The 13103-nt window shown below is 43.6% G+C and overlaps 1 protein-coding gene across 5 annotated transcripts in view; it reads left to right on the top strand.

Annotated features, from left to right (window-relative positions):
- The window catches only part of tsnaxip1 (translin-associated factor X interacting protein 1), a 137666-nt gene that overhangs the window by 42357 nt on the left and 82206 nt on the right, over window positions 1-13103 (top strand). For all 5 annotated transcript variants that reach the window (XM_070897952.1, XM_070897951.1, XM_070897950.1 and 2 more), the window contains exons 4-5: window positions 3982-4108; window positions 9005-9098. In XM_070897952.1, coding sequence (XP_070754053.1) covers window positions 3982-4108; window positions 9005-9098 — 221 coding nt within the window. The remainder of the gene's footprint in view (window positions 1-3981; window positions 4109-9004; window positions 9099-13103) is intronic.

Here is a 13103-nt window from a genome sequence, read left to right as displayed (position 1 = left end):
TCGGGCAGTAACAGATGATTGCTCACTCTCGAATGCTTCCATTAACATAACTAAATCTGTGGGCTGTGCCATCTCCACCCCTGTGGTGGGCAATGGCAGCCTACTGAGAGCATCGGCACAGTTTTCTGTGTCTGGCCTGTGGCGGTTGGCGTAGTTGTATGCGGACAACGTGAACACCCATCTCTGGTTGCGGGCTGATGCATTCGTATTTATCCTGTCACTTTCAGAAAAGAGGGATACTAGTGGCTTATGGTCTGTTTCCAATTCAAATTTGAGCCCAAACAGATATTGATGCATTTTCTTTACCCCATAAACACATGCTAACGCTTCTTTTTCAATCATGCTGTGGGCCCTCTCAGCCTTCGACAGACTTCTGGATGCATAAGCAACCAGTTGCAATTTCCCAGATTCATTAGCTTGCTGCAATACACACCTGACACCGTATGACGATGCATTACATGCTAGTACCAAACGCTTACATGGATCATACAACACAAGCAATTTGTTTGAGCATAACAATTTTCTAGCTTATACAAAGGCATTTTCTTGGCTTTTACTCCATACCCATTCATCTCCTTTACGCAGCTTCTAACAGTATGCTAAGACCCAGTAAGAAGTTACCAAAATTGTTCAGGAATCATAGAAACGACCGCAGCTCCTTCATGTTCTGTGGTCTTGGTACATTCTCGATTGCCTCCGTCTTTGAATCGGTGGGCCTGATGTCGTCCGCCGCGATTCTTCTCCCCAGGAACTCCATTTCAGGTGCCAGGAAAATGCGCTTCGAGCATTTTAACCTGAGCCCCACGCGATTAAGCCGACTATGAACCTCCTCCAGGTTCTGCAGATGCTTGACGGTGTCGTGACCTGCAAAACCACGGTGCGCAGGACCGACTTCAGTAAGCTTTCCATGTTCCTCTGGAATATCGCCGCAGTCAATCGAATCTCAAATGGGCATCTGTTGTAAATTAAGAGATCTTTGTGCGTGTTGATGCAGGTGAGGCCCTTCGATGATTCCTCCAGCTCCTGCGTCATGTAGGCCGAGGTCAAGTCCAGCTTTGTGAACATTTTTCCTCCTGCCAGCATCGCAAATAGGTTGTCTGCCTTTGGTAGCGGGTATTGATCCTGCAGGGAGAAACGATTGATAGTTACTTTGTGATCACCACAGATTCTGACGGTGCCGTCTTCCTTGAGGACTGGAACAATCGGACTGGCCCACTCATTGAATTCGATCGGTGAAATGATGCCCTCTCGTTGCAGCCGGTCCAGCTTGATCTCCACCCTCTCATCATGTACGGTACTGCTCTCACCTTGTGATAGATGGGTCGCGTCCCCGGAATCAGGTGAATCTGCACTTTTGCTCCTTGGAATTTCCCGATGCCTGGTTCGAACAGCGAGGGGAACTTTTTTAAGACCTGGACACATGAAGTGTCGTCGATGGACGAGAGCGCTCGGACGTCGTCCCAGTTCCAGCGTATCTTCCCCAGCCAGCTCCTGCCGAGCAGCGTGGGGCCATCGCCCGGTACCACCCAGAGTGGTAACTTGTGCACTGCTCCATCGTAGGAGACCTTTACAGTAGCACTGCCGATTACGGGAATCAGTTCCTTTGTGTACGTTCTCAGTTTAGTACGAATGGGAGTCAGGACTGGCCTTGAGGCCTTGCTCTGCACCACAATTTGTCGAAAGTCTTTTTCCTCATTATAGACTGGCTCGCGCCCGTGTCCAGCTCCATTGACACCGGGAGTCCATTTAATTCAACCTTCAGCATTATCGGGGGACACTTTGTGGTAAATGTGTGCACCCCATATACCTCTGCCTCCTCATTCTGAGGCTCTGTTTCACCGTGATCCACTGTGGATTTGTCCTCCTCTGCAACATGGTGGGTTGCAGGATTAACAGGGTTTGCAGCTCGCCTCCACATACGTTGGAGGTGTCCCATTGTTCCACAGCCCTTGCAAACGTATCCTTTGAAGCGGCATGAATGGAAACGATGATCACCCCCGCAGTGCCAACAAGGTGTTAATCGCCTTGCATTCACCACCCTTGATGGCGGACTCTGAGACATCTGCGGACGTGCAACTGCAGGCATGTGAGGCCAGCCCTGTACATTACGATTTGAAAACAACATTACTTTGTTCACAGTACTTGCAGCAGCATTCGTGTGCTGAGAAATTTGTTTGGTATTGTCACTGGTGGCGATGAACGCCTGGGCTATCGCTATGGCTTTACTCAAGGTTGGGGTCTCTACAGTCAAAAGTTTGGGAAGTATTATTTCATAGCTAATGCCAAGTACAAAGTCCCTGAGCGTGTGCTCCAAGTGTCCTTCAAATTCGCAATGTCCTGCAAGGCGTCTTAGCTTGGCGACGTAGTTCGCCACTTCCTGACCTTCAGACCTCTTGTACATGTAGAACCGGTATCTCGCCATCAGAACGCTTTCCTTCGGGTTTAGATGTTCCCGGACCAGTGTGTACAAATCATCATATGACTTCTCTGTGGGTTTTGCTGGAGCGAGCAGACTTTTCATGAGGCCATACGTTGGAGCCCCGCAAACGGTGAGGAAGATCGCCCTTCGTTTGGCAGTGTTCGCTTCTCCTTCCAGCTCGTTGGCCACGAAGTATTGGTCGAGTCACTCCGCGAAGGTTTTCCAATCATCTCCCTCCAGGATGTCCACTGTTCTCTGCATCGTTGCGATGGGGTTCGTCATCTGTATCTCGTCACCAGTTGTTATGTATTCAATAAAGAGTCTGACCAGATACTGTGAGCTCAAAGTAAGGTCTGACCGCAGTCCTTTATTACAGGTCTCCAGAGTGCCTCTCCAGCCTGTGAGGCCTCCTTATGTACAGGTGCTCCCGAGGGAATATGGGATCCCTTGGGACTCCAGGGGATGAGCCCTCTGGTGGTTAAACAAGGTATTTACAGGTTTACATATATAACAGATAGCAGCACCAAAGTTGAACTGACATTCAATGAATACATAGGACAACTGCATGATTTTGGTTACTGAAATATATTTTCTGACAAGTCTTTTATCAAAATTTAATACATCAAGTCAGTCATTATATATGGATTTTAACTATATGTAATAAAGATTAACACTATATGGACACTAGGCCCTGGATTTTCCTCTACTATCCCATCTGAAATTATATAGGCTAATGACTGAACTTGTGGAAAAAGTTACGGTCTAATGCTGCTCTCCCACCTTGACTTTATCTCCCCCGCCCCCCTCCCCCCCCAATTGCTTCTGCTTGGACCACCACTGGCTGGCCCACCCACTACATATGAATACAGGTGGGGAGACCCTCTTTCTACCAATTCCTGATATTGTGGTAGTTCCTGGGGTAGTGGCGTGAAGGCTTCAAAGTCCCTTGATGGAGGGAGTGGGCCTAATAGCAGTCTCCTCTGGAAGCCTCAATCTTGGCTGAGGCTTTCATCATTTATAAATTTACTGATTTCTTTGGGGCTCTTCTGCCCCTTTAAGTGGCCTCCTGCAGTACTGCCAGGACTTCTCGTTGGCAATGGTCGGCTTCCTCTTGATAGCAGGGGTCCTGGAGGGAGTCCATGCTACATACTAAATGAGCCCCAACTCAGGAAAATATGATGAGTTATACTGAGCAGAAGTCTCATTCTGATGGTCTGACACTGTTCATTGTCTATTTGTACCTGTGTTCTGAAAGTTTATTTGGAATAAAAGTATAGATTTGGAAATACTTATCCCTTTGTTTTGCTAAAAAGTGTAAAGAGCACTTTTTAACAGGCAAGTTTCTCAAAAGAAATGTTGCAGAGAAAAAATTATGAGAATTGCATGAAAATGAAAGAATATTTCTCATTCACAATAATTTAGAAATAATATAATGATTAAAATTGCTGTAATGATGCTGTTGCTCTATTGTACCCAAGGGAGGCAGAACCAGGTAGGTTGGGCTGCATTGAAGCAGTTTCTTAATTTATTTTCTAAAACAGATTTTTGTTTTAATTCTATAGATTTGATGTTATATATACGGACAATGCTCCGAAACCTCGATTCTTAGAACAGCTGGAAGCACACCTGAGGAAAGAGCTTGAGGTCTTGGACTTGAGTGGGCCCAATGCTCAGGAAGTAAAGCTACAAGTATGTTGAAAGCTGCTGTTGATATATGGTTACTATATTTGTTATATAAGTGCATGAGTTTACTATTGAATTAAGAAGGACTTAATCTGACAAATCATCATTTAAAGAACAAGGGTTAACACTACTGCGTTTTTATGTACAATTACACATCTTGATGGGGAATGAACTGTGTGATGTGGAACTGTGCCACAGTCTACTCCTGTTAATTCAAAATCTTTTTTTTTTACAGTAAAATATCAAATTATTCAGTCATTCAAATTAAGCAGGTGGCATAATAATCAGGTGGAATAAAACAGCACTGGAGATGTTTCTTTAGTGCAATTTGAATTTGAATTCAGTTTTTTGCTGAGTTAACTGACCTCAAGAGGGATTATGGTAGAGAATAATGTAGAGGGCTAGGCAATTAGTCTCTTTGCTCCTTGTCCATAAAGAATTGAAGGTTAGAAGGAGTTTCTAGTCTTTATTGTTACCGAGTAATCTTTGCTCTAACTAGCTTGCTAAAGTCACTATCTAGACTCCTAGATGATATATGGCCACTTAGATGAGGTAGCAGAGAGCTACCAAAGCCTATCGAACTATTTGCCAGCAAGAGTTATGGCTTCAGGAGAGGAGAGAACGTTGAGGAAAAATCACACATTTAATGACTAAATTAATGAATTCCATTTCTCATAATAACACTAATTTTACTCTCCTCATTCCCCCCTCCACACAAAGACACAATCATGCATGCTAAATTGTCATCAGCTCAAATGCCTCATTACTCAATTGTAATGTAGCACAATTACTGATTATGCATTGACTGTGTTGAACTAGCTACAAGCAGAAATGAAAACTATTCAGCTGAAGACAATCACTATTTTCTATCTGCAAAAAAAGGAACCTTTTCACTAACGCCATAGGAGAAGGATGTTCCAGAATCTGCACAACAGCAAGATTTTATTTCCTTTGTGACAAATCCCCCCCAAAAATCCAATTTCCATGTAACAATGGTAAATAATAAGACAGCTGCACATTCATTGTAAAGGATGTTTTCTAAGAGAAACAAAACCTGCCATATACAGCCAATTATCAATCCTACCAAATGACATGGAGCAATTCTGAGAGGCACAGGCTACCACACCCTGCTACCTGACATGTACAGCAGAAATGGGGGTGGAGGTTTGGGCACAATTTACAACATTCAAATGAATAATAAAGTTCCAGACTCCTTCAATGGCTCAATGAATTTACTCGGAGTAGCTGAGCCATACAGGCCACAAGGACCATGGCTTGATTCCTGCTCTGTGCAGAACAGGAACAGGAGTAGGCCATTTAGTCCCTCGACTTCTAATCCCTTGTATATCTAGAATACAAGGGGGATTAGATCTTGCATTCTAATACAAGGTCCAATACCCCTTGTATTATAGATATATATATCTATAGTGATATAGGGACCGATTTTCAGCAAGGCCTCCGCCCGCCCAAGTGCCGTCCAAAGTGCCGCCGATGGCCGCCGAGGTACCAGACGGTACTTTGGGCAGGATATTCATGAAGAAGGTCCCTCGAAGCTTGGCGGGTGGCAGATGGAAGACGTACGCCGCCAATCTGGGCAGCAGCAGGCGGGAGGTCGCATTCTCGGCAGCAGAGGCGCTTGCCGCCCAAGTGCCGCCGAGGATGGAGTCGGGCCTACGGAGGGTCGAAGACCTGAAATAAAAATCACAAATAAAAAATACAAAAACTTATCCGAAGACCTTCAGGGGATCCCATGCAGGTAAGTCGCTGTTGAATTTAAAAAAAAATATTCACTTTCCTTTTTTTCAGGTTCTTCAGACTTACCGCCGGCGACAGACCAGCCTGCAGCCAGCCGTCCACCCCCGTTCTGCCGCCGACTCCTGCCGACTCCCGCCCACAGGAATCTGGGAGCGCGGCGGGCAGGAGCTCAGTTGCGCCACTCGGCTGTCCGCTGACGTCAGCGGGTGGTTTCCGGTGGTTCTCCCCTCCCGCCCGCTCCAGGCCACCTCCAAAGTGGCACTGGGCGGATCTGGAGGAGGAATGTTGGCGGGAGTGGGTGGCAGTCAGCGGCAGCAGGCGGGGGGCTGTTGAATTTCAGCCCCATAGTCTATATAGCTATAGATATATAGTTATATCTAACTGTAGTATATCTATAGTTAGATATAAAGACCAGCATTGCATTAGCCATTTTGTTTATTTTCTTGCACCTGCCCATGACATTTTAATGATCAATGTACATGGACCCCCAAGTCTCTTGGGACCTCAACTGCTCTTAGCTTTTCACCATTTAGAAAGTACTCTGATCTATCCTTTTTAGGTCCAAAGTGAGTGATCTCACACTTACCTGTATTGAAAGCTATTTGCCACAGTTTTACCCATTCACTTAATCTATTAATATCTCTTTATAATTTTATGCTTCCATCTACACTGCATACATTGCCACCTATCTTTGTGTCATTGGTAACTTTGGATATGTGGCTCTCTATCCCATCAACAAAGTCGTTAATAAATACTGTGAATAGTTGAGGCCTCAACACAGATCCCTGTTGGATACCACTAGACACATCCTGCCAATTAGAGTTCCAGCCCATTATCTTTACTCTCTTACTCTCTGTCTCTTGCTGCTCAGCCAATCTCCTAACTGGGTCAATAATTTGCCTTCAATTCCATGAGCTTCAACTTTAGCTAACGTCTCTTATGAGGGACTTTATTGAATACCTTCTGGAAGTTCATATAAATAACATCCATAGACATTCGCCTGACCACTACTTTAGTCACTTTTTCAAAAAAATCAATCAGATTTGTCAGGCATGACCTCCCCTTTACAAATCCATGCTGGCTCTCTTTGATCAGCTGAAAAATTTCAAGGTGTTCAGTCACTCCATCCTTAATTAGAGACTCTAGTATTTTCCCAACAACAGATGTTAGGCTAACTAATCTATAACTCCCTGGTTTCACTTTATCACCTTTCTTAAATAGCAGAGTGACGTGCAATTTTCCAATCTAAATGAATGGTTCCTGAATCAAGAGAACTTTGGAAGATCATTGTTGGGGCATCTGCAATGTTCTTACCTACTTCCTTTAAAACCCTGGACTGAAAACCATCTGGTCCTGGGGTTTGTCACTCTTAAGTTCCATTATTTTCTTAATTACTGTTAATTCACTTATGTTGATTTTGGTGAGTCCCTGCCCCTGATTCAATATTAGTTTCCTTGGGATGTCTGGCATGCTAGCCTCTTCCTCTACTGTAAATACTGACGCAAAGTAATTATTTAACAAATCCGCCATTTCTTTATTTTCATTTATAATGTCACAATTGTCAGTTTTTAAGGGGCTCACATTGCTCTTAACCACCCTCTTTTTCCTAATATAATTATAAAAGTTTTTTGTATTGTCAGAGTTGTCTGATCTCAGCCAGTGTGGTAGTAGAGGGGCTCCAGTTGGCCTCAGTACACCACGCAACGACAGAGAAAAATCAGAAATTATTCCCATTCTGATTGCTAGTCAGTGAATGTTGGGTAAGGAAATAATTGGGTTTGGTTGTGATACCCCCACAAACAAATAGCCTGCTGACACTCACTTTTGGAGCTTGTACACGGAAATAAATGACTGCTCGGATAAGTTACCAGAGAGCACTCAAAGCCTACGGGACTCTACCTCAGCAAGAATAAGGAAGGGAAAACTATAGGCAACAAAATTATCACATACCACCATGTGAATCATGAAGATTGGCAAATATACCATTTAAGCCCATGGGCAAATGATGGACTTAAGTTTTTGATAGTACCTTACACCACATGGACAGATGGAGAACCTACTCGGAGACAACTGCTGATACCACTCCAGCTAGTTTCTACAAACTGCTCTGGATGGTTTTATTTTATTTTGATGTTGTATGGAATTGTTTTGTTTTTCCCAGGTGTAACATTGCTGAACTCTGCTGAGCACCACCCCCTGATAGCTTGTGTGAGACTGAGACCTATTTGTGCAAGTTTTACCATTTATCTTCCTTGTGTGTTAGTGGCAAAGATGACATTGTCTTTGTATTATATTTTGCATCTGCTTTTTAATTACAGCCCAATTGCTCTACACCACCCCTCCCCCTATAATTAGCCTTGCACTTTTGATAGATTGCTGCCTGGATAATTTTCTTAAGGTGCTGCAACAAGATCAACTAATTGATAGGTCTATTGCTAAAGCTGTACCATAAAAAGAAATATATTCTTTCTTTCTAAAAATTTACATAAAGTATGGTTCCAAAAATCAATAATTGCTGGAATAACTGATAATTAGATGCTAATGTGAAACTGAGAACCAGCATGCAGCTAGTAAGCGGCTGTGTCAGACATAATGAAGCAAGTGATTAGTGTGAGAAAAATACAGCAGAACAAGAACTTTCTAGGCCTGTGATGTAAATGGTCTTAACTCTTTAGAAATCATAGTAGTATTTCAGCACCAAAATAAAACCCAGAAGTTTGTAGTTTTTGTGAATGCTGATTTTAAGAGATTTTATGTATAAAAGGTAAAGAATGCTCTTGCATTTCCATAGCATCCTTTCACCCCCGCCCCCCCCCCCCCTGCTGCCATTGTGTAGAATTTTCCAGTTGTCAGCTAGAAGCTTATTTTGAGATAAACTTCCAGCAAATATGTCACAATCATTCTACATCAATGATCTGCAGTACACTGGCTTTCTTTCTTCACACTGACACCTACTTCTTGCACAAGAATTGAAGAAAGCACCCCAGAATATTTGGAGAAAGCACAGCATAAGCAGATGCAATTGATATATAATGTTTAAGATTACTTCATCATAGCCTATTCTGTGTGCTTCTTAAATTATTGAGATGTTGACTCAGACTCCTGCCTATCATTGCTGAGATACTAATTATTCTGCTCTTCACAAAGGCTTACCGAGAGGTGTTTGAATATTTCATCGAGGATTTAAAAACCTACAAACTGTTGCTATCAGCCATAAAGAATGAATATGAAATTACCCTAGGTATGTAATTTTCTGTCACTCACACTGGAACCTGTACTGTAATCCTAGATACTGAGTAAATTAGAAAGGAAGGAAACTTCTAATCATCAGTCAGTTCCATTGTGAATTAATCTCTTGTGGCTAAACATCAGGTAGTTGTTAACTGATCATTTGCTCACATTAGTTTGAACATTACCCTAAACTAAGTATAACATCAATATTTTTTCTTAAAAATACTAACGAGACTAACCCAGTGGCTCAGCAGCTTTATCCATTGAGTAATTGAACATTAATGACCAGAAATGTCCCAGATTTGACCTATAGCCACTGCTGACTTAATTGATAAAGTGCAACATCCCCACCGACACCTGGGAGTCCCTGGCCAAAGACCGCCCTAAGTGGAGGAAGTGCATCTGGGAGGGCAGTGAGCACCTCGAGTCGCATTGCCGAGAGCATGCAGAAATCAAGCACAGGCAGCGGAAGTAGCGTGCGACAAGCCATCCTTTCCTTCAACGACTATCTGTCCCACCTGTGACAGGGACTGTGGTTCTCATAATGATTGGCTCAGCCACCTAAGGACTCATTTTAAGAGTGGAAGCAAGTCTTCCTCGATTCCGAGGGACTGCCTATGATGATGATGATGAACTCAGCCAGGGCAGCAGGAGGAGTTCTACAATTGGTCCCAGTCTTCCTGGGTTCAGGAGGGGCAGATCTGCTAGAGTTCCCACTCCTGATTGTTAGCCCGTGTCTCCTGCAAGGAGACTACATGTACATTATTATCTGGTGCAGACGGGATCAGACATAGCTGTGTTGCCCTCTATTGTGAATAGCCTGACAATACTCTCTGTTTAGATTCCCACATGAAGAATGGCAACTTGGGTGAGCAACAGAGGAAAATTAATAATAGGAAAAATTTCTTTTTTTTTCTTGGTGAGCTAGCAGGGGAAAAAACTGGAGAGGGGAAATAAAAAAGTAATTAAATATTAAACTTTCTGCTATTCATGAAAGTGAAGATTGATTGTGATCTATTTCTAAGAATTTTTTAACCCCTGCAACTCTTAACTATGGAGGCTCTTTTAATGTCTTTGCTACTCTTAACAACAACAACTTGTATTTATTTAACGCTTTTAACGTAGTAAAACTTCCCAAAGCACTTCATAGGAGTATTATAAGACAAAAGAAAATTGACATCAAGCCACACAAGGAGAAATTAGGGCAGATGGTCAAAGAGATAGGTTTTAAGGAGCGTCTTAAAGCAGAGTAGAGAGGCGGAGAGGTTTAGGCAGGGAATTCCAGAGCTTAAGACCTAGGCAACAGAAGGCACGACCACCAATGGTTGAGCGATTATAATCAGGAATGCTCAAGAGAGCAGAATTAGAGGAGCGCAGACATCTCAGGGGCTTGGGGGGGAGGGGAAATTGTGGGGCTGAAGGAAATTGCAGAGATAGGATGGGGTAAGGCCATGGAGGGATTTGAAAACCAGGATGAGCATTTTGAAATCAAGGCTTTTCTTAACCGGAAGCCAATGTAAGACATAGAACACGGGGGGATGGGTAAGCGGGACTTGGTGTGAGTTAGGACAAGGGCAGCCGAGTTTTGGATGACCTCAAGTTTACATAGGGTAGGACGTGGGAGGCCAGCCAGGAGTGCATTGGAGTAGTCAAGTCTAGAGATAACAAAGGCATGGATGAGGGTTTCAGCAGCGGATGAGATGAGGAACGGGCGGAGACAGGCGATGTTATGGAGGTGGAAATAGGCGGTCTTAGTTAAGCTGCGGATATGTGGTCAGAAGCTAATTTCAGGTACAAGCATAGTGTATAAAGTGTGAAGGTACATCCAGTAGTCTTATGTAATTGTACATTGAGTGTACAGGGAGAATACTTATGTTATACATACACAACACAGTTATAAGAGAGTTGGGAGAGTTTTTTTTAGGGGCGGACACAGAAGGATGAAGGGTTGGGGGTGGCAGGATAGGGTGGAAGGCTGATGTCAGTGGAGACCGATACCTTGAATTAGTCAGAGATGGCCTTATCTGTGATTGACAAGATGGGAGTAGCGAGGTCAAGAGAGATGGCAAGGTCAAGGGGGTGTCCCTAAATATGAGTAAGGGGACAGACCAAGGTGTGATTTGTTGATGAGAGCCATGCCGTCACCACGGTAGTCTGAGCGGGGCAAGTGGTGGAAAGTATAGCCAGGCGGGGAGGCTTCATTTAAGGTGTCATCACCCCTCAGCCAAATTTCCGTCAGGACCATGACGTCGATGCAATCATCCACAATAATCTCATGGATGGCTAAGGCCTTGTTCTCAAGTGAAAGACCATTTTTAAGTGAGATGCGGAAAGGGTCGATGATGGCTGACCCACTGCCAGCATCCCAAGGTCAGCGCTGGGAGGTGTTAGTTGGACGGGGAGGAGGTTGGCTTTTTAATACTCTCTGGCCACAGGTGTGGTACCGGAGGATTGGAGGACTGCAACGTTATACCTTTGTTTAAAAAGGGAGAAAGTGATAGACATTCAGCCTAACCTCAGTGGTGGGAAAATTATTGGGAAAATTTCTGAGGGACAGGATAAATCTTCATTTAGAAAGCCATGGATTAATTAAAGACAGTCAGCATGGATTTGTTAAGGAAAGGTCATGTCTGACTAACTTGATTGACTTTTTAAGGAGGTAACAAAGAGGGTCAATGAGGGTAGTGTGTTTGATGTAGTGTATATGGATTTTAGCAAGGCTTTTGATAAGGTCCCACATGGTCACAAACATAAAAGCCCATGGGATCCAGGGCAAAGTGGCAAGTTGGATCCAAAATTGGCTCAGAGGCAGGAAGCAAAGGGTAATGGGTGATGGGTGTTTTTGTGACTGAAAGGATGTTTCCAGTGGGGTTCCGCATGGCTCAGTATTGGGTCCCTTGCTTTTTGTGGCATATATCAGTGATTTAGACTTAAATATAGCCGGTATGATTAAGAAGTTTGCAGATGATACTAAAATCGGCTGTGTGGTTGATAATGAAGAAGATATCCAATAGTGGATAATCAAGGGGCTATAGCTAGGGAGGAACTTAATACAATCACTATCACTAATGAAGTAGTACTAGGTAAAATAATGGGACTAAAGTCCCCTGGACCTGATGGCTTACACCCTCGGGTCTTAAGAGAAGTGGCTGCAGAGATAGTGAATGCATTGGTTGTAATCTACCAAAATTCCCTGGATCCTGCAGATTGGAAAACAGCAAATGTAACGCCCCTATTTACAAAAGGAGGCAGACAAAAAGTAGGAAACTATAGATCTGTTGGCCTAACATCTGTCGTTGAGAAAATGCTGGAGTCCATTATTAAGGAAGCAGTAGCGGGACATTAGGAAAAGCATGATTCAATCAAGCAGAGTCAGCATGGTTTTATCAAAGGGAAATCATGTTTGACAAATTTGCAGGAGTTCTTTGAGAATGTAACAAACAGGGTGGATAAGGGGGAACCAGTGGATGTGGTGTATTTGGATTTCCAGAAGGCATTCGATAAGGTGCAACATAAGAGGTGACTGCACAAGATAAAAGTTCATGGGGTTGGGGGTAATATATTAGCATGGATAGAGGATTGGTTAACTAACAGAAAACAGAGAGTCGGGATAAATGGGTCATTTTCCAGGTGGCAAACAGTGACTAGTGTGGTGCCGCAGGGATCAGTGCTGGGACCTCAACTATTTACAATCTATATTAATGACTTGGAAGAAAGGACCGAGTGTAACATAGCCAAGTTTGCTGACGATACAAAGATGGGAGGAAAAGCAATGTGTGAGGAGAACACAAAAAATCTGCAAGAGGACATAGACAGGCGAAGTGAGCGGGCAAAAATTTGGCAGATAGAAACATAGAAAATAGGTGCAGAAGTAGGCCATTCAGCCCTTCGAGCCTGCACCACCATTCAATAAGATCATAGCTGACCATTCACCTCAGTATCCCTTTCCTGCTTTCTCTCCATACCCCTTAATCCCTTTAGCCATAAGGGCCATATCTAACTCCCTCTTGAATAT

This window comes from Pristiophorus japonicus, chromosome 13 (assembly GCF_044704955.1).
Source record: "Pristiophorus japonicus isolate sPriJap1 chromosome 13, sPriJap1.hap1, whole genome shotgun sequence".
In the NCBI taxonomy this organism is placed as follows: Eukaryota; Metazoa; Chordata; class Chondrichthyes; family Pristiophoridae; genus Pristiophorus; species Pristiophorus japonicus.
This window is presented reverse-complemented; position numbering and strand designations above follow the sequence as displayed.